General features: G+C 55.4%; 1 protein-coding gene across 2 annotated transcripts; it reads left to right on the top strand.

Annotated features, from left to right (window-relative positions):
• Nucleotides 1-1,774: 1,774 nt before the first annotated feature.
• ASTL (astacin like metalloendopeptidase) lies at nucleotides 1,775-17,738 on the top strand. Of its 2 annotated transcripts, XM_015112861.3 has the most exons (9): nucleotides 1,775-2,137; nucleotides 2,796-2,921; nucleotides 5,015-5,076; nucleotides 6,349-6,442; nucleotides 6,874-6,991; nucleotides 7,490-7,671; nucleotides 10,059-10,140; nucleotides 10,387-10,541; nucleotides 16,329-17,738. In XM_015112861.3, the coding sequence occupies exons 1-9, from the start codon at nucleotides 2,083-2,085 to the stop codon at nucleotides 16,748-16,750; spliced, it is 1,296 nt and encodes a 431-aa protein (XP_014968347.3). In that variant the 5' UTR covers nucleotides 1,775-2,082; the 3' UTR covers nucleotides 16,751-17,738. The 2 variants fall into 2 exon arrangements, with proteins under 2 accessions (XP_014968347.3, XP_077814930.1); XM_077958804.1 differs by lacking the exon at nucleotides 1,775-2,137 and having other exon boundaries at nucleotides 2,602-2,921.
• The last annotated feature ends 251 nt before the right edge of the window (nucleotides 17,739-17,989 follow it).

Genomic DNA, 17,989 nt, shown 5'->3' with positions numbered 1-17,989 from the left:
GAGAAGCTCTGGATTCCAGGCAGAGCAGGAATGCTGAAAGGTGCTTGTGGACAATAGCTCGTCTTCTTGGCTCTGTCGCTTCCCTTCGCTGGCCGCAGGTGACTGTGGGCGTGTCCCCAAATGCTGCCCAGTGCTGACAAGCCCCGCCTCCGGAATTTCAGTCCAGGTGGGGCCCTGAGTGACCTGGCTCTGGGGCTCAGGTGTACGGAGGAGGGGGGATATAGGTAAGGAGTTTAAATTTCCAAATCTGTGAAATGGGAATAGACACTGACTGATCATGCCAGCGGCTGTGGGATTAGGGGGGTGGACTCCCTGCGAGGCTCTGGGCATCTGGGGGTTTCACCTTTCCCACATGGCAGGCTTTCTGGGGTGCTGGTTGCACACTGTTCAGTTTGTGAGATTTCCTGGAGCCCTGTGCTTGTGATAGTGAACTTTCCCATATGTACTAAAAAGCTTGTGAAAGTGCAGTGACCTTTACCTCCTTCCAGAGATACACAGGGGGTGCCCCCAGGGTCTCAGGCAGCTTTCCTCGTGTCTCAGCACAGGCCGGGGCAGGAAAGGGGGTCTCCCTCGCTGGAGGATAGGTCTACACCGGGGCTGGGGCCTCCGCTGGGCCTGGAGCAACTTTCTGCGATGTCTCTCTGCCCCCTGGTGGCGGGAAGGCACCTCAGCAGAGCCACGCTCCAAGCGGGTCCCGCGTGTCTTTCACACACTGCAGCCGGGAAGGGGACCGGGCTGGGGTGGGAACCACGGGTAGGCACGGGAGGGGCTGCCAGCAGACCTGGTTGGGGCGGGGCCGCAGGTGGAGCTGGTTGCGGCGGGGCCGCAGGTGGAGCTGGTTGGGGCGGGGCCGTAGGTGGAGCTGGTTGGGGCGGGGCCGTAGGTGGAGCTGGTTGGGGCGGGGCCGCAGGTGGAGCTGGTTGGGGCGGGGCTGCAGGTGGAGCTGGTTGGGGCGGGGCCGTAGGTGGAGCTGGTTGGGGCGGGGCCGCAGGTGGAGCTGGTTGGGGCGGGGCTGCAGGTGGAGCTGGTTGCGGCGGGGCCGCAGGTGGAGCTGGTTGCCGCGGGGCCGCAGGTGGAGGTGGTTGGGGCGGGGCCGCAGGTGGAGGTGGTTGGGGCGGGGCCGCAGGTGGAGGTGGTTGGGGCGGGGCCGCAGGTGGAGCTGGTTGGGGCGGGGCTGTAGGTGGAGCTGGTTGCGGCGGGGCCGCAGGTGGAGCTGGTTGCCGCGGGGCCGCAGGTGGAGGTGGTTGGGGCGGGGCCGCAGGTGGAGGTGGTTGGGGCGGGGGCTGCAGGTGGAGCTGGTTGGGGCGGGGCTGTAGGTGGAGCTGGTTGGGGCGGGGCTGCAGGTGGAGCTGGTTGGGGCGGGGCTGTAGGTGGAGGTGGTTGGGGCGGGGCCGTAGGTGGAGCTGGTTGGGGCGGGGCCGTAGGTGGAGCTGGTTGGGGCGGGGCCGCAGGTGGAGGTGGTTGGGGCGGGGCTGTAGGTGGAGCTGGTTGGGGCGGGGCTGCAGATGGAGCTGGTTGCGGCGGGGCTGTAGGTGGAGGTGGTTGGGGCGGGGCTGCAGATGGAGCTGGTTGGGGCGGGGGCTGCAGATGGAGCTGGTTGGGGCGGGGCTGTAGGTGGAGGTGGTAGGGGCGGGGCTGAAGGTGGAGCTGGTTGGGGCGGGGCTGCAGATGAAGGTGGTTGGGACGGGGCTGCAGGTGGAGCTGGTTGGGGCGGGGCTGCAGGTGGAGCTGGTTGGGGCGGGGCTGCAGGTGGAGGTGGTTCGGGCGGGGCTGAAGGTGGAGCTGGTTGGGGCGGGGTTGCAGATGAAGGTGGTTGGGGCGGGGCTGTAGGTGGAGGTGGTTGGGGCGGGGCTGAAGGTGGAGCTGGTTGGGGCGGGGGCTGCAGGTGGAGGTGGTTGGGGCGGGGCTGCAGGTAGAGCTGGTTGGGGCGGGGCTGTAGGTGGAGGTGGTTGGTGGGAGTAAGATGGGAGCTGGAGCAGCTGCTATTTAAGAGGTGGTGGTGGTAGTGCTGGTTCTGTAGTTAGGCTGCTCCGTCCTGCTGGGGCTTAGTCTTGTTTGCTGAAGGGGCAGCAGGACTCTACCATGGAGGGTGTAGGGGGTCTCTGGCCTTGGGTGCTGGGTCTGCTCTCCTTGCCAGGTAAGCTGGCTGCCTGTCCCTCCTGCTGCTGGCGCCAGCCTGGAGTAAAGCTGGGGAGAGGCCAGAAGTTTGTGGCTGGAACCTTCAGGGATTGTAGCTGAGCTCAGTGGCTCAGAGCACAGAGCTTTCCAGGGTTGTTCTAGAAGTCAGCTCTTGGGGGCCAAGGGGAGGCCTCCTGAAGGCCCTGGAAGCAGAGGGCCTGCCTGGCAGAAGATGGCAGGTGTTGTGCCCCAGGCGTACTTATCTTGGGGTGGGGGTAGGCTGTAAGTCCCCACTCCAGGCTGAGCCCATTGTCCAAGAGCCTGGGCTGAGAAAGAGTCATAGAGAAAGGTCTGAGGCTGGCCCTGCCCTTGCCACGGGCGTCAGAACCTGAGGTCTGTCCTGCCTCCTTCCTTCCTGTTCCTCCTCTACCTCATAGGTGGGGCACGTGCCCTTTTGGTCCCCCTAGGGGAGCTCCTTCCCGAGGTCATCTAGACCTTGGCGCTAGTTGGGGTTGAGCAGGGAGGCTGGAAAGGCTCTTTGGCTTTGTGCTGGAGCCTACTCTTCCTAGGGACTGAGTCTTACAGCCTGATCCCCCGCACTCAACCCATGTCCTGCTGTCCGGTCTCACTGGTGGGTCCTCCAAGCATTTGTGTATGCCCCTGTCTGTCTGGACCAGGTATGATCCTAGGAGCGCCCCTGGCCTCCAGCTGCCCAGGAGCCTGTGGTACCAGCTTCCCAGATGGCCTCACCCCCGAGGGAACCCAGGCCTCCTGGGACAAGGACATTCCTGCAATTAACCAAGGTGAGGGCATCTTCCCAGGGCCTGGAGGGGCATGACATTATGTAGTGGGAAAACCACACTGAACACTCAGAAATGCAGAGCCTGGAAGGAAATGGACCAGCTTACTCTAGGCTGTGTTTTTTGTTGTTGGTGGTGGTTTTTTTGGACAGTCTCACTCTGTCGCCCAAGCTGGAGTGCAGTGGTACAATCTCGGTTCACGCCATTCTCCTGCCTCAGCCTCCCGAGTAGCTGGGACTACAGGCACCCACCACCATGCCTGGCTAAATTTTTGTATTTTTATTTCTTTTAAGTGGAGATGGGGTTTCACCGTGTTAGCCAGGATAGTCTCGATCTCCTGACCTCATGATCTGCCCGCCTCAGCCTCCCAAAGTGCTGGAATTACAGGCGTGAGCCACCGCGCCCGGCCGTGGTTTTTAAGAGATGGAGTAGTATTGCTGTGTTGCCCAGGCTGGTCTTGAACTCCTGGTCTTAAGTGATCCTCCTGCCTCTGCCTCCCGAGCAGCTGGGACTACAGGTGTGAACGGGTGGAAATTCTATGGGCAATTGCTTAAGTCTACTTTTTCTTTTTGTATCTTTCCTAGTGGATTGCTACTTTTATAAGAAACACTAAGTTCTTAAATGGCCTGATAAAAGTATAGATCGTTGTGAGCCTGGGTGTGGAGCTAAGCGGTGAGTTGATGTTTGAGAACGTCAGCCACCCTGTGCAGGACTGTCTGCAGGTGTGATTAGGAAGTCTGAGGCTCAGGGTCTTGCTGTCTGGGGATGTCACCTGAGGAATGAGGGTGTATAAATAGCCTGAACAAAGCCAGTCGAGATGGAGATTGGAGTTCAGATGTTGGAGCAATGAGGGCTGAAGCACCAGGGAGCAGGGGCCAGTGTTGCCCTAAGGGTGGGTGAGATCCTACTAGATGTGGTAGCCACTGTGTGATCTGCCCCCTTCTTCCTCCGAGAGCTAACTTAGGGGCCCAGCACCAACTGAGCCTTGAGCCCCAGGCACCGCCCCACCCCTGGATCACCGTGAGTGGTCTGGAGGTAACTGGAACCAATGGAGAAAACTCCCAAATGCTGGTGACCCCAACTATCCTATCACCTACAGTGAGGCTATCTCAGAATGGCTGTCCGTGCCTCACCTGATGCTTTCCTGAGAAGCACCTGCCGCTGTGAATATGGCTAATGCCGTACAGCTGTATCTGCCTCCCAAGACTGGCCCCCAGCCAAAAGGAGTTGCCTCAGCCAGAGGTGCCGGGGGCTACTCCCTCATCTGCCCAAGGTGGCCCACAGTGACTCCTAAGGGCCAGGAGTCTGGCCCCTGCCTCAAGGCTGTGCAAGTCAGAGGTGCCATTTGTGGTCCGGAGTGCCCATGGAATCCAGCTGAGGCTGCGCCTGGATTCTTCCCTGCCTTCTCTCCTGCTTTCCTTACTCCATGAGTCACTTGTGGGAGAGACGAGAAGCAGAGGGGCTAAGAGGGGTGAGGGGTTTGCGAGAGCTGGTACTTGCCTACCTTTGACGGTGGAACAAATTTGAATTTGCCACCTCAAGGGGCCTGAGTATAACAGATGGGTGAGGAATAGATGGGGGAATGAGGTGGGCGGGAGAGCCCAGGGCCTGTTCTGAGGAGTGCGGCTCAGGCTGGAAGAGGCCGCTGCTTCCTGACTGCAGGGACCAGGGCTTGGGACCGGATAGGTCGTGGGCTGTGTTTGAGCAGGGGAAGGATGCGGTCCAGCCGAGAAGCCTCTCACACTCAGGGACTGTGCGACTTTCCCTCAGTGCTCAGGGAACCTCTAACTCCACAGTCAGGGGAGGGACAGACCCTGAGCCTCAGACTCCTTCGTCTTTGCCCCCCAGCCCCTCACGCCTGCAGACAGTCCTGCCAGGGTGGCTGACATTCTCAAACATCAACTAATGACTTAGCTAAACACCCAGGCTCGGAGAGCCAGTGACCTATACTTTTATCAGGCCATTTAAGAAGTTATAATAGTAACAATCCACTAGGAAAGACACAAGAATAGACTTAAGGAGGGACTTGCTTGGCCTGTCCCTCGAGTCAGTGTGCTGGGGGACATGGGCCAACACGTCCTTCCCTCCCTTCCCAGGGCTCATCCCGGAAGAAACCCCAGAAAGCAGCTTCCTCATCGAGGGGGACATCGTCCGGCCGGTGAGTGCACACTCTGATGTGTGTGGGTGCGGATCAGCCCACAGCTGGTGACAGGCCCTCGGAGCCCACCCTGGGTGACGTGGGGCCTGATGTGGGAGGGACATACACAGAGTGGTAGCTGCCTCTGTTTGTCAAGGTCAGAGCGACTCTTCTGTTAGGAAGTACGAATAAGCCAGCCTGAATGCTAAGGGAGGCTGGTATCTGAAGTGCTGGCACAGTTGGCCTGAGAGGGCTTCCTGAAGGAGAAGGTTTTGAATACTTGACGCAGCTTGGTATCCTGCCCAGGGGAGGTGCTCAGATAAAAGAAGACATGAGCAGGGGTTGGCAGAGTGGCCTGTGGGGGATAAAGGGCCTGGTGGCAGTGGCGACCTGGGGATGGTGGAACAAGGAGTGATGTGGAGCCTGACCATCTTGGCTGTGGTCGAGCGGCTGCATCTGAAGGGAGGGGCTGCTGGGGATTGGGGGTGCCCTGCTAGCAGAAAAGGGAACACTGTGCCCAGGACAACAGCGCTGTGTTTTAGGCGACTGGGAATGGCAGAAGGCTCCTGAATAGGACAGTGACCCAGGGGAAGGCAAGACTGTCTTGTTGGAGGCCACCACGGATGGCACAGCCTCTGGCTGGGCAGGAGAGCCAGAGGCTGGCCCAAGGCTCCCAGGGCACCCCGGGGGCAGGGCAGACCCCTCTGGGTTATCCAGTGAGTGCTCGGGGAGGTGGCATGTGACCACCAGGAGCAGAATCAAATGCCTCCAGCTGATGGCGCAGGCACACGGGGTGCTGTGGGGCCTGGGCTCTGAAGGGCTCTGGTTGCTGGAGAGTGGAAGAGCGGCCGAGGCCAGGGTGCTGCCTCGCTTTCACTCCAAATAGGCTCTGTCCCCATGACCATCCCACGTTCAGGGAAGCCTGGTGGCTGTTCGCCTCTGGAAGGGGCACTGCCCACATGCTGGGGTGGGGCTGCCGGCCCAAGCCCTTCTGATCCAGGTCACCCTGGGGTGCTGGGCCTCCTAGCCAACATCCTCAGGGACTAATCTCTTGTTTGCTTGAGACTGAAATTATTTCGTCATAGGCCAAGGGACTGTCTTGTGCATCAAGGTTCATGTAGCTGGCCCCTTGCCTTCCACGCCTCTGTCCCGTCCCTAATGGTCCCCCATTCCCATGCACACAGGTCCTGACCCACATCTTTGGGGTTCTGGTGCCCCGGGGTGTGGTACCCTTGGGGCACAAAGCTTGGGTGGCCTCTGTCCCCAGCGGTTGAACTGCTGCTCTCTCCTCAGAGTCCCTTCCGACTGCTGTCAGCAACCAGCAGCAAGTGGCCCACGGGTGGTGGCGGTGTCGTGGAGGTCCCCTTCCTGCTCTCCAGCAAGTACGGTGAGTGAGCGCGGCAGGCTCCCTCCCTTCCTCAGCCCCTTCTTCCAAATGCGGCAGAGGTGCTCCTCTCTTCCTTTCTCCTCTTACACCACCACCTCCCCTCCACCTCCCCACCCCAAGAACCCGTTCACAGAAGCCCTTCTGTTCCTGAAGGTCTCCTGAGTCGGGAGGGTCAAAATCCTGGGAGGGCTGATGGGAAGGTGTGTCTAGCGGGATCTGGTTCCCCTTGAGACCATGCGGTGTGGAGGACAGTGACCTACCCAAGGCCACACAGCCAGGGTCTGTCTGGTGCCCAGCTTCCTCCTGGCACCACTAGGCTGCCCTTTCTTGATGCTATTTTGGGAGAGAGTTCAGAGCTCTGCTCCCAGACCCCCATGTAGAGCTCAAAGAGCACCAGGGCTCTGGGGGCTCAGCCGGGTGGTGTCTTTCAGATGAGCCCAGCCGCCAGGTCATCCTGGAGGCTCTCGCGGAGTTTGAACGTTCCACGTGCGTCAGGTTTGTCGCCTACCAGGGCCAGAAAGATTTCATTTCCATCATCCCCATGTATGGGTAAGTGCTGGGCGTTCAGCCCGGAATCAACCTGTCCATTGTCTAACATTTATGTGGGGCAGACAGTGCATGAGTCATTGAGTCCTGGCAAGTTCCCTGACTTCTGAGCCTCTTCTGCACCCTCTGGGGCGGGAGTGGTGGCGACACCTGCTTCCTAGCTTGTCAAGGGCCTGAGGCAATGTGTGTGAAAGCCTCGGCCCAGGGCTGACCGGGAGGGTGCGTTCACTTAGTGAGCTGCTTCTGTCCTCTGCGTTCATATCAGTTCCTGCTGCCTCCCTGTGGCCCAGGCTGGTGATGGGGGTCCGGTATGCCCATTTCACAGAAGTCCAGGCAGTGAAGGGGCTTGGAGAACGGCGAACCTGAGACTAGTGCCCAGAGTGGGGCCTGCCTGTTAGCTGTTTGTCTGTCTTGTGGTGTGGGGGGAGGGAAAGCCCAGGTCTGTGTGTCTGGGGGGGATCTGGGCTGGCGCTCACCCTGTTTGCTCTCATTGCCCTGCAGGTGCTTCTCGAGTGTGGGGCGCAGCGGAGGGATGCAGGTGGTCTCCCTGGCACCCACCTGTCTGCAGAAGGGCCGCGGCATCGTCCTGCACGAGCTCATGCACGTTCTGGGCTTCTGGCACGAGCACGCGCGGGCCGACCGGGACCGCTATATCCGTGTCAACTGGAACGAGATCCTCCCAGGTAAGCCAGGCCACACGCAGGTCAGGCTGGTGCCGGGGAGGAGACAGCAGGGCTTGGGCCCAAGTTGCCTGGTTCCCACGGATGAGGCTGTCCATCCTCCCCACCACCTGCCTGCTTCCTGTGGGGAAGGTGGGGGTCTTGCTTCTCTGGGACCTGGAGATGGTCCAGCTGCTGCTCTGGGCCCCAGGCCTTCCTCCGCCCACCTGCAGTTGTGCCTGAGTTAGGGTGCCACCACCTGCTCTGTCTCGCTTTTCATCGCTGACACTGTCCTCTCCCTGGGGATGGGGCAGGCAGTACCCATGATGCCTGCTTGTTGAGTACTCTAGCAGCGGTCTTACGCACCAGGCACCACCAGCGTGGGCTGGGGCTGTGTGCCAGCTTGGGGAGCTGAGCCAAAGCGGAACCCCAAGGTAGCAGGCTGTACAAGCCAAGTTGCTGGGTCACAGGCTGAGGGCAGCGCTGTGGGACTGGGACATGTGCCAGTGAGCAGGTAGAAGAAACGCAGACTATGGCCGTGGGAGAGTGGAGGCTGGAGGCAGGTGGGCTGTGGTTCCTGTGCTGGCAGCAGCAGCTGTGTGGTGCCAGGGATCAGATCCTGGTGATGGTGGGGTTTCTCCGTTGAGGAGGCAGGAAGACCCCCCCGAGGGAGGGGCAGAGGAGGTGTGGGTGGGAATCGGGCTTAGAGAGTGGAGTGGGAAGAAGGCCTCTTGCAGGTGGAGGGCGTCCAGCCCAAGACCTTTCACTGCTGTCATGTTAGCCGGGTGAGGCAGCCAGGGAAGCTGCCTGGGCCCAGGGACCTTCCCCAGCCCCAAACACCGCTTTCTCAGTGGCTCCCAGCAAACACGAGTCACAGAGAAAGGGGTGTCTGGGGCACGTGGGTAGCACCTCACAAAGGGAGAGGATGGACATTGAATCAGACCAGGCTGAGGAGGTAGTGAGGAGGGGTGACAAGTGACTCTGTATTCTGAAAACAGACTGATCCTTCCCGATGCTCGTGGAACAGTTGTGAAAGTTTACCCTGATAATTTCATGATATACCATGAAATGCCATGGAAACCTGCAACTCTGAAAGTAAACTAATATAAACATTCTGATCATGATATGAAGTAGAAACCAATACACCAAAACCAAAAAGCTTCTCCTGTTTAGAAATTGAAAGAAAACAACAAAACTTTTTTAGCTCTGGAGTTAAAGTACAGCAATTCTAAAACAAAAATCATGAAAGACTATACAAAACCCAGTGGTTCACAGCTAATGCAATGCTCAGAGAAAATGTGTAGACTTACATATCAGTAAATAGAACAAATTGAGCATGTCAACCCAAATTAAATGAAAGCAGGAGGAAATTAAAAAAAGGGTAAAAGCAGAAACTGAGTTGGAAAATAGCACTAATTATTCCTAATGATAAAACAGGTTAAAACAGCGCTTCCCCAGTGGAAAAAATGAGAACTTGTTTGTTTTCATTTAGGTTAATATGTTCTCATTAGGTTAATATGTACAGAAACTCTGCTAGGGCAGACACAATAGCAGTAATTAACTGTTGTGGGGTGGGGAGTGGGAACACGGGAAGCAGGGGATGGAATTGGAGACTTTTACTACATCTCAATAGTTGACTTTTGAACCAAATGAATATACTACTTATTTAAAATGTTTAATGAGTTTTTAAAAGCAAGAAAAAGAGCTCGAGGGGCAGCTGTTAGGCAGGTGCTGGGATATGAAGGTGCTGGTCTGCTCCGTGGAGAGGAAGCTGCTGTACCGAGGTGGGGTATATGGGCGGCTGGCTGGGTTTGAGGGAATCAGGGGGGCAAAGATAGAGGGGCTGCCTCTGAAGGCAGGAGGGAACCTTGCCCCTCCCAGGCCTGGGGGACCTGAGTGAGGGGGAGAGGGGCTGCAAGTCTGGGGAGGTGTTGTGGCCTGACGCAGGAAGAAGGTGGGCCTGTGTGTGAGGACTGGGGGTCACCACTTGCCAATGTCAGCATGGCAGTTTTTCAAAGCTGGGTCAAGGAATAGACATTGCATCTGGGGTGGGAGGGGCATCTAGACCCTGAGCAGTGTGTGACCCGTGGCAGCTGTGGGTTATGCAGAGACGAGCCCCGTGCAGGGCGAATATGCAAGGAGGAAGGATGGGTGGAGAGAACTGCTACGAGGTGATGATTGGCTAGCCATGGGGTCCCTGTGCCTCCAACTCAACTAGTACAGGTTGGGGTTCCTCCTGGGGCTGGGGAGAATGGTGGCTGCAGGCTCAGTCCCTCAGCTTGGGTAAGTTATGAGCTCCCAGAAGACCCTCCCAGCCATTGCCCACCCTCCGCCCTTTCTTGCCCGCCCTCCACCCTTTCTTGCCCTCCCTCTTTATATGTCAGTAAGTTGTATTGTTTTTGTATTTTTAGGCTTTGAAATCAACTTCATCAAGTCTCGGAGCAGCAACATGCTGACGCCCTATGACTACTCCTCTGTGATGCACTATGGGAGGTGAGGACCCTGCCCCTTCTCCCTCTGCTGCCCCAGCTTCTCCCTGATCCAGACTCAGGTCTCCCTCTGTGATACACTATGGGAGGTGAGGACCCTGCCCCCTTCTCCCTCTGCTGCCCCAGCCTCTCCCTGGTCCGGACTCGGGTCTCTGTGATGCACTATGGGAGGTGAGGACCCTGCCCCTTCTCCCTCTGCTGCCCCAGCTTCTCCCTGATCCAGACTCAGGGGTCTCCCACTGGGTTCCAGGCTCGCCTTCAGCCGGCGCGGGCTGCCCACCATCACACCGCTTTGGGCTCCCAGCGTCCACATCGGCCAGCGATGGAACCTGAGTGCCTCGGACATCACGCGGGTCCTCAAACTCTACGGCTGCAGCCCAAGTGGCCCCAGGCCCCGTGGGAGAGGTGAGTGGCGTGGCAGGAAGGTGACTGGAGCCTGGAGAAGGCACCTGTGCTCTAATGGTGTCAGGGAGGGTGACACGGAGGGAGATGAGGTCGCAGGGACAGCAGGGTGAGAGCACGGGGGATTACCACAGGATGCAGAACCAGCGCTTGAGGAAAGTTAACACTCACTATGACTCAGCTCTGACCAAAGAGGAACAGGGCTCACTCCCTTAGCCTAGATAATAAACATCTACCAAAAACCTAGAGCAAAAGTTCAGGGTAAAACATTAAAACAGGGACCAAGAGAAGTTTTCCCACTATTGTCCCATCTCCCCCACATTGTGTGGCAGTGGAGGGCCTGGGCACTGAGGTAGAGCCAATGAAACTAAAGGTCCGAGGATTGGAAAGGAAGCAAAAAAATCGCTTATAATAGATGATTACCTGTATTGAAAGCAACAATCTATAAACAATTTATTAGAACTAATAAGAATTAGAAAAGGTAAATACAGTTAATATAAAAATTATATTTCTGTACACTCAGTCAGAAAACACAATTGTTAGTAAGCACACCATTATAATAGCAATCATAAAGGTCCCAAGGAATAAATCTGACAGCTGTATCAAACATTTGAGGGAAAATGAACCTTTATTAAAATCATTAAATAATACTTAAATACAGAGAAATATACCCGTTATTGAAAGGAAGGCAAAGTTATAAAAATTCAGTCTTCCCAAATTAATCCATAAATTCCCACTCAAAATATCAATGTTGATCTTGAGAGAGTGACACATATTTTTTCTTTTCTTTTTTTTTTTTTTTTTTTTCTTGAGACAGTCTTGCTCTGTCGCCCAGGCTGGAGTGCAGTGGCTGGATCTCAGCTCACTGCAAGCTCCGCCTCCCGGGTTTACGCCATTCTCCTGCCTCAGCCTCCCGAGTAGCTGGGACTACAGGCGCCTGCCACCTCGCCCGGCTAGTTTTTTGTATTTTTTAGTAGAGACGGGGTTTCACCATGTTAGCCAGGATGGTCTCCATCTCCTGATCTCGTGATCCGCCCGTCTCGGCCTCCCAAAGTGCAGGGATTACAGGCTTGAGCCACCGTGCCCGGCCTCTTTTCTTTTTTTTTAAAAAGTTGGAGTCTCACTCTGTCACCTAGGCTGGAGTGCAGTGGTACAATCTCGGCTCACTGCAGCCTCTGCCTCCGAGGTTCAAGTGATTCTTGTGCCTCAGTCTTCTGAGTAGCTGGGCTTACGGGTGCCCACCACCACGCCCAGCTAATTTTTGTATTTTTAGTAGAGACAGTGTTTCACCATGTTGGCCAGGCTGGTCTCGAACTCCTGACCGCAAGTGATCTGCCTGCCTTGGCCTCCCAATTGATGGGGTGATTATAAAGTTTTTATATGAAAATACGGAAGGTCAGTAATAGCCGAGACATCCCTGAAGGAAAAACTAGAAAACTTGCCCTAGCAGATATCAGTCATGTAGTTCATGAAACGTCTTTATGTAAAGGCACAGCACTGGGGCAAGGCTAGACAATTGCCCACTGGAACCAAATTCAGAAACGGATCCCATTCAGAAGCAGAGCTTTGGTAAAGGGCCACTGATGGTCACTAGCGAAGGACAGTTAAGTTACTTGTCTTAGAGCCATTTAACATCTATTTAAAAATTCCTAACTCATGCGCAAATAACTCTGGATGCATGAAAGACACATGTAATAAACTTTAACACGTCTAGGAAAATATATAGTAAGATCTCTTCATGACCTTGGGATAGGGAAGGATTGCTTAAATGAGATACAGCACTAACTGTAAAACTAGAAAGATTCATATATTCAACTACATTAATTATAACTTTGTCCAAAGGCACCAAAAAGAAAGTGAAAATACAGGTTACAAGTGAAGACTTTTTTTTTTTTTTTTTTTTTTTTTTTTGAGACAGTTTCAATCTTTTTGCCCAGGCTGGAGTGCAATGGCGCCATCTTGGCTCACTGCAACCTCTGCCTCCTGGGTTCAAGTGATTCTCCTGCCTCAGCCTCCCTTGTAGCTGGGATTACAGGCAGGTGCCACCATGACTGGCTGATTTTGTATTTTTAGTAGAGACGGGGGTTCACCATGTTTGCTAGGCTGGTCTTGAGCTCCTGACCTCAGGTGATCCCCCTGCCTCAGCCTCTCAAAGTGCTGTGTATACACACACACACACACACATTAATACAAGAACAAACCAGCTGAGCATGATGGCTCATGCCTGTAATCTCAACACTTTGGGAGGCTGAGGTGGGTGGATCGCTTGAGCTTAGGAGTTCAAGACCAGCCTGGACAACATAGTAAGACACCATCTCTGGAAAAAACTAGTGGGGGATAGTGGTGTGCACCTGTGGTCCCACCTACTCAGGGAAGCCGAGGCAGAATAACTACTTGAACCGGGAGGCAGAGGTGGCAGTGAGCCAAGATCGTGCCATTGCACTCCAGTCTGGGTAACAGAGCCAGACTGTCTCCAAAAAAAACCCATCAAACAGAAAAACAGGAAGAGACTTAGCAGACATCTGAGACCAAATGGGAAACACACTAAAGATACTCAACCTCAGTAATTGAGGAAATGCGAATGAAGACTACCATACCATTCTATAGCCACTAAACTGGACACTTTAAAGGCCAATGATACCAAATACTGGTAAGGATATAGAGTGAGGAATGAAAATGCTAGACCCTATTGACAGGAATATGAGTGGCTGTAACCACTTTGGAAAAGAACTTGACATCCAGGAAGACTGAAGTGTACATAACCCCGGACCCAGATTCTACTCCTAGGTCATCTTGCATGCAAATGCCCTTTCCCTCCCCTCACTACCTGCTTCTGTCCCCAGCCCCAGGTAATCGCTAACCTACTTTGCCTTTCTGGATTTGCTGATCCTAGACATTTCACATAAGTGGAACCATAGCACATTCTCTTGTGTCTGGCTTCTTAATGTTTTCAAGGTTCATCCCTGTTGTAGTATGTATCAATAACATCGCTGAATAACATTCCGTTGGATAGATATGCCATATTCACCAGTTGAGGGACACTTGCGTTTTTACTTTGCGGCTATTATGAATAGAGCTACTATGGACATTTATGCACAAGATTTTGTGTCAACATGTCATTTCTTTTGAGTATACAGCTAGAAATAGAATTGCTAGGTCCTATGATAACTCCATGTTTAACTGCTAAGATATTCTCAATTGAATGCACCATTTTTATTCCCACCAGTGGTATACAAGGGTTCCGATTTATCCCATCCTTGCTGACATTTGTTATCTATCATTCTGATTAGAACCATCCTACTGAGTATGAAGTATCTCATTGTAGTTTTGAGTTGCATTTCCCTAGCGACTAATGTTGAACATCTTTTAATGTGCATTTTGGTCATCTGTATCTTGGGAGAATGTTCATATCCTGTTTTTCTTCAGTTGGGTTGTCTCTTCTGAGTTGTAAGAGTTCTTTATATATCTAGACACATGTCCCTTATCAGATGTTGCCCTTAAATATTTCATCACATCCTATGTTTCTTGTTTTCCCCACTTTTTGATGATGTCCTTTGAACACCAACATCTGAAATGTGGAAAGTTCAACTGACCCATTTTGTCATTCCTTTTTGGTGTCTATGATGCCTTTGCCTAACCCAAGGTCATGGAGATTTGCTCCTGTTTTCATGTAAGTCTTAGTTTCAGGTTTTACATTTAGGTATATGACCCATTTGGAGTGAACCCTTGAACAGGGTGTAAGGAAGGGGTCCGACTTCATTCTTCATGTAACTAGTCAGTTGCTCAGCACCATTCTTTCCCCTATACTTTTTTTTTTTTTTTGAGACAGAGTCTCGCTCTCTCGCCCAGGCTGGAGTGCAGTGGCCGGATCTCAGCTCACTGCAAGCTCCGCCTCCCAGGTTCACGACATCCTCCTGCCTCAGCCTCCCCAGTAGCTGGGACTACAGGCGCGCGCCACCTCGTCCAGCTAGTTTTTTGTATTTTTTAGTAGAGATGGGGTTTCACCGTGTTGGCCAGCCTGGTCTCGATCTCCTGACCTCGTGATCCACCCATCTCGGCCTCCCAAAGTGCTGGGATTACAGGCTTGAGCCACTGCGCCCGGCCTCCCCTATACTTTTTTTACTGCACTAAGTATCTTCTAAAAACCCCTAAAGAATAGATGTAATAAGAAATTTGTGTGTAATTTCTTTTGTTGAGATGGAGTCTTGCGTGCCTCAGCCTCCCGAGTAGCTAGGATTACAGGTGAGCACCACCATGCTGGCTACGTTTTATATTTTTAGTAGAGACAAGGTTTTACCATGTTGGCCAGGCTGGTCTTGAACTCCCGACCTCTAGTGATCCGCCTCCCTCAGCCTCCCAAAGTACTGGGATTAGATGTGAGCCACCGTGCCTAGCCTTGTATGTAATTTTTCTAGAGGTTCAACTACCATGACTAGGGAATTGGGAGGTGGTGGAAAGGCCTGTGGTCAAGGGATGGGTCTATCAGGATGGTGAGCATGAGGTGCATTCGGATGCTGGAACCATGACCTGCCGGAAGAGAGGGGTGGATATGGCGGGGAGAAAGGACACCCAGAATGTTTGGAAAAAAGCTGCCTGTGATGGGAGCTGAGGTACTTCCTTGGATCTAGCGGGAAGGAAGAAGACAGGAATAGACCCAAGTCTGCAGGAGGATCTTGACGTACGGATGCGGGGGCCTCTGTTACACAGAGGTGAGGCCACCAGAGGTAGGGAGAGGGGGATGGAAATAAAGGAGAAGATGTGCCTCTGCTGACTGAAGAGTAGAGGGGGGGATGCCAGCGCTCTAGGACTGGGTGTGGTGGCAGGTCTGATGGCGGGGAAAGGGGGTTGAGGCTGCCTCCGAGGGGCCGACGGCCATGGGGGCTGTGAAGCCTGTGTAGGTGGGAGTGATCTGAAGTGCGGAGGGCTGCTGTAGGAAGATGCTGGGCCTGCGGAGTGTCCGCAGAGCTGCGCTACCTCAGTGTGCACAGGTGGAGGGGGCACTGTGGAAGGTGGCCCCCAGGAACGGGCTGCAGCGGTGGGAGCTCCTGGTGTTGACCAGATCCAGAGGGAGGTGTGGGCTGTGAGGCTGACAGGACCTGGTAGAAGAGTCGCCAGCTGAAGCGTGACAATGAGGATTTGGTCAGGGTCAGCTGAGGGAAGAGGCTCCTGGTGAAGCCCTTGCTGCGTGTGCAGGAGGAACTGGGATGGGAGGCAGTGCTGAGGGGCTGGGGCCAGCCAGGGAGCATGGGCTTAAATGAGGAAGAGTGCCCACAAAGAGGTGGGGTACAGTCGTAGTCTGGCATGACAGTGCAGAAGGAAGCCCCAGGCTACCTCCTGGCACAGTGTAGGGTTTGGATGTGGCCGTTAAGTGCAGGAACAGTTCTAGGGCAGGTGTTGGGTTCGGGGCAAGTGGTGGGGTATGGCCGTGGGCAGAGCAGCCTGGGTGAAGGGTCCAGAAGGCAGGCGCTTTGGTGTTGGTTCAGGCGACTTAACTGTCCCGGCAGTCTCGGGTGTGAATGAGGCAGTGGTAGAAGCCTGAGTGGCCTGACGTTCTGATGGTGACTTCGGGGGCTAAGCAGGGAAGAGATGGGATGGCTTCATTGTCCTGGTCTCTGGTAGTGTGGGAATCCAGTATTAGAGGCATTAGGCGGTGGCATGGGTGGGCACCACTCCGGTGAGCCAGGCTCCTCGTCCCTGTGATTCACGCTAAAGCCAGCTCTGGCTCCGCCCAGCCGGGCCACATGTCATCCTCCAGTTCTGAGGCTGTACCTCCTGTCTGTCCTGTTGCAGGGTCTCAAGCCCACAGCACTGGCAGGAGCCCCGCTCTGGCCTCCCCATCCCTGCAGCAGCTTCTGGAGGCACTGTCAGCGGAATCCAGGAGCCCCGACCCCAGTGGTTCCAGTGCGGGAGGCCAGCCCGTTCCCGTGGGGCCTGGGGAGAGCCCACGTGGGTGGGAGTCCCCTGTCCTGAAAAAGCTCAGTGCGGAGGCCTCGGCAAGGCAGCCTCAGACCCTGGCTTCCTCCCCGAGGTCAAGGCCTGGAGCAGGTGCCCCCGGTATTGCTCAGGAGCAGTCCTGGCTGGCTGGAGCATCCACTGAGCCCACAGCCCCATCTTCAGAAGCGGGAATCCAGCCAGTCTCTGTCCAGGGAAGCCCAGCTCTGCCAGGGGGCTGTGTACCTGGAAATCATTTCAAGGGGAGGTCCAAAGATTAAGCCTGTGGCTTCTTTCCCCAGGTAGGGAGGGCGTCCTCTGCCCAGTGGAGCTGAGTCGTCTACCTCTTGGCTCCCCTGGGCCACACGCTATCTTCCAGCCCCAACCTACCACCCCATCTCAGAGGGCCCGGCCTCTTCCCGTCTCTCTTCACCGTGTTCCCCTAAGGGCTCCTAGGGCCAGGGGTTCTTCTAGTTCTGCCATAGGGGAAGGCAGGCCTGGCTCTGCCTGCTCTTGACTTTTGCCCCAGCCCTGGAAGATGCTGGGAATGGGAGGTGACATTCTCCAGGGACGGGTCCTGGAAGGGGTGGGGAAGAAGTAGGTTCCAGTCATGTAGAACCCTGGAATCCCTCCTGTGCCTGAGGCCCTGCCCCCCAGCATAGACTAATGGTGTCCCTACCTCTCCCTCGGGGTAACCCTGTGGCTGGGACCCTGGGAACAGCCTCCCATCCCACCCAACATGCCCAAGTATGGGGGACGTTCTGCGGTGGTGTGGCCTCCAGCCCTTCTCTCCAGGAGGCTTTGAGAGCCCAACTCAATGCCCTGCAGAGCAGGAAGGTGCTGGGCCAAGGGCTGCCACCATCGGGGAGAAGAGAAAGACGTGGGCCCCCCCCTCCGATTGCACAATGGGAACCCCAGCTGGCCTCTGAACAGAGGACTCGGTTGTCTCTACCCCAGACCGCTATTCCCTGGAGCTCAGCCGGGCGCAGCCTAGGAAGGAGAAAGGGCTGGGGTTACCTGGCCTGGCCTCCTCCAGGCAGGCCCCACTTCTCCTCTGCCCCAGCTCCTGGCTTTCCCCGTGAGGTTTGTCCCAGGCATGAAGAAAGCATCCAGGGTGCCAGTGAGTGGGCCTGGGCCAGAGGCCCCTCAGTCCCCAAGGGTACTGTTTTGGTGGCCTTTCAGAGGGTCAAGGAAGGCCTGCTTGGGGTGGAAGCGGGTAGGAGGCCCACATGTTCAGGGAGATAATAAAGTGGAGTGTGCTGTGCTGACCTTCCTGCCTCTTGTGTGCCTTAAACGCCCCTTGCCCTCTGGGGCCCCAGGTGGCTCTCCCACCTTCCAGGGAAGACAAAGACTTCAGTGAGTGCTCCAGGGGTCCTGGCCAAGAAGCAGCAGTGCAGGGCTGAAGCTTGGAGTTCCCAAGCTCTGGGGAGAGGTTGCTGTTTGCCAGCCTTCTGGAGGGTCAATGCTGGGGCTGCACTGGGGACACTGTGGCCTCTACCTTCAGTCGGCCTTGGGTTTCA

This window comes from Macaca mulatta, chromosome 13 (assembly GCF_049350105.2).
Source record: "Macaca mulatta isolate MMU2019108-1 chromosome 13, T2T-MMU8v2.0, whole genome shotgun sequence".
Classification (NCBI taxonomy): Eukaryota; Metazoa; Chordata; class Mammalia; order Primates; family Cercopithecidae; genus Macaca; species Macaca mulatta.
This window is presented reverse-complemented; position numbering and strand designations above follow the sequence as displayed.

Excerpts from the sequence above, each read along its gene's own strand:
- ASTL (XM_077958804.1), top strand. The coding sequence starts at position 2,726 with ATGTCCTGCTGTCCGGTCTCACTGGTGGGTCCTCCAAGCATTTGTGTA. Across the intron at positions 2,922-5,014 it reads CATTCCTGCAATTAACCAAG|GGCTCATCCCGGAAGAAACC; the intron begins GTGAGGGCATCT and ends CTCCCTTCCCAG. Across the intron at positions 7,672-10,058 it reads CTGGAACGAGATCCTCCCAG|GCTTTGAAATCAACTTCATC; the intron begins GTAAGCCAGGCC and ends TTGTATTTTTAG.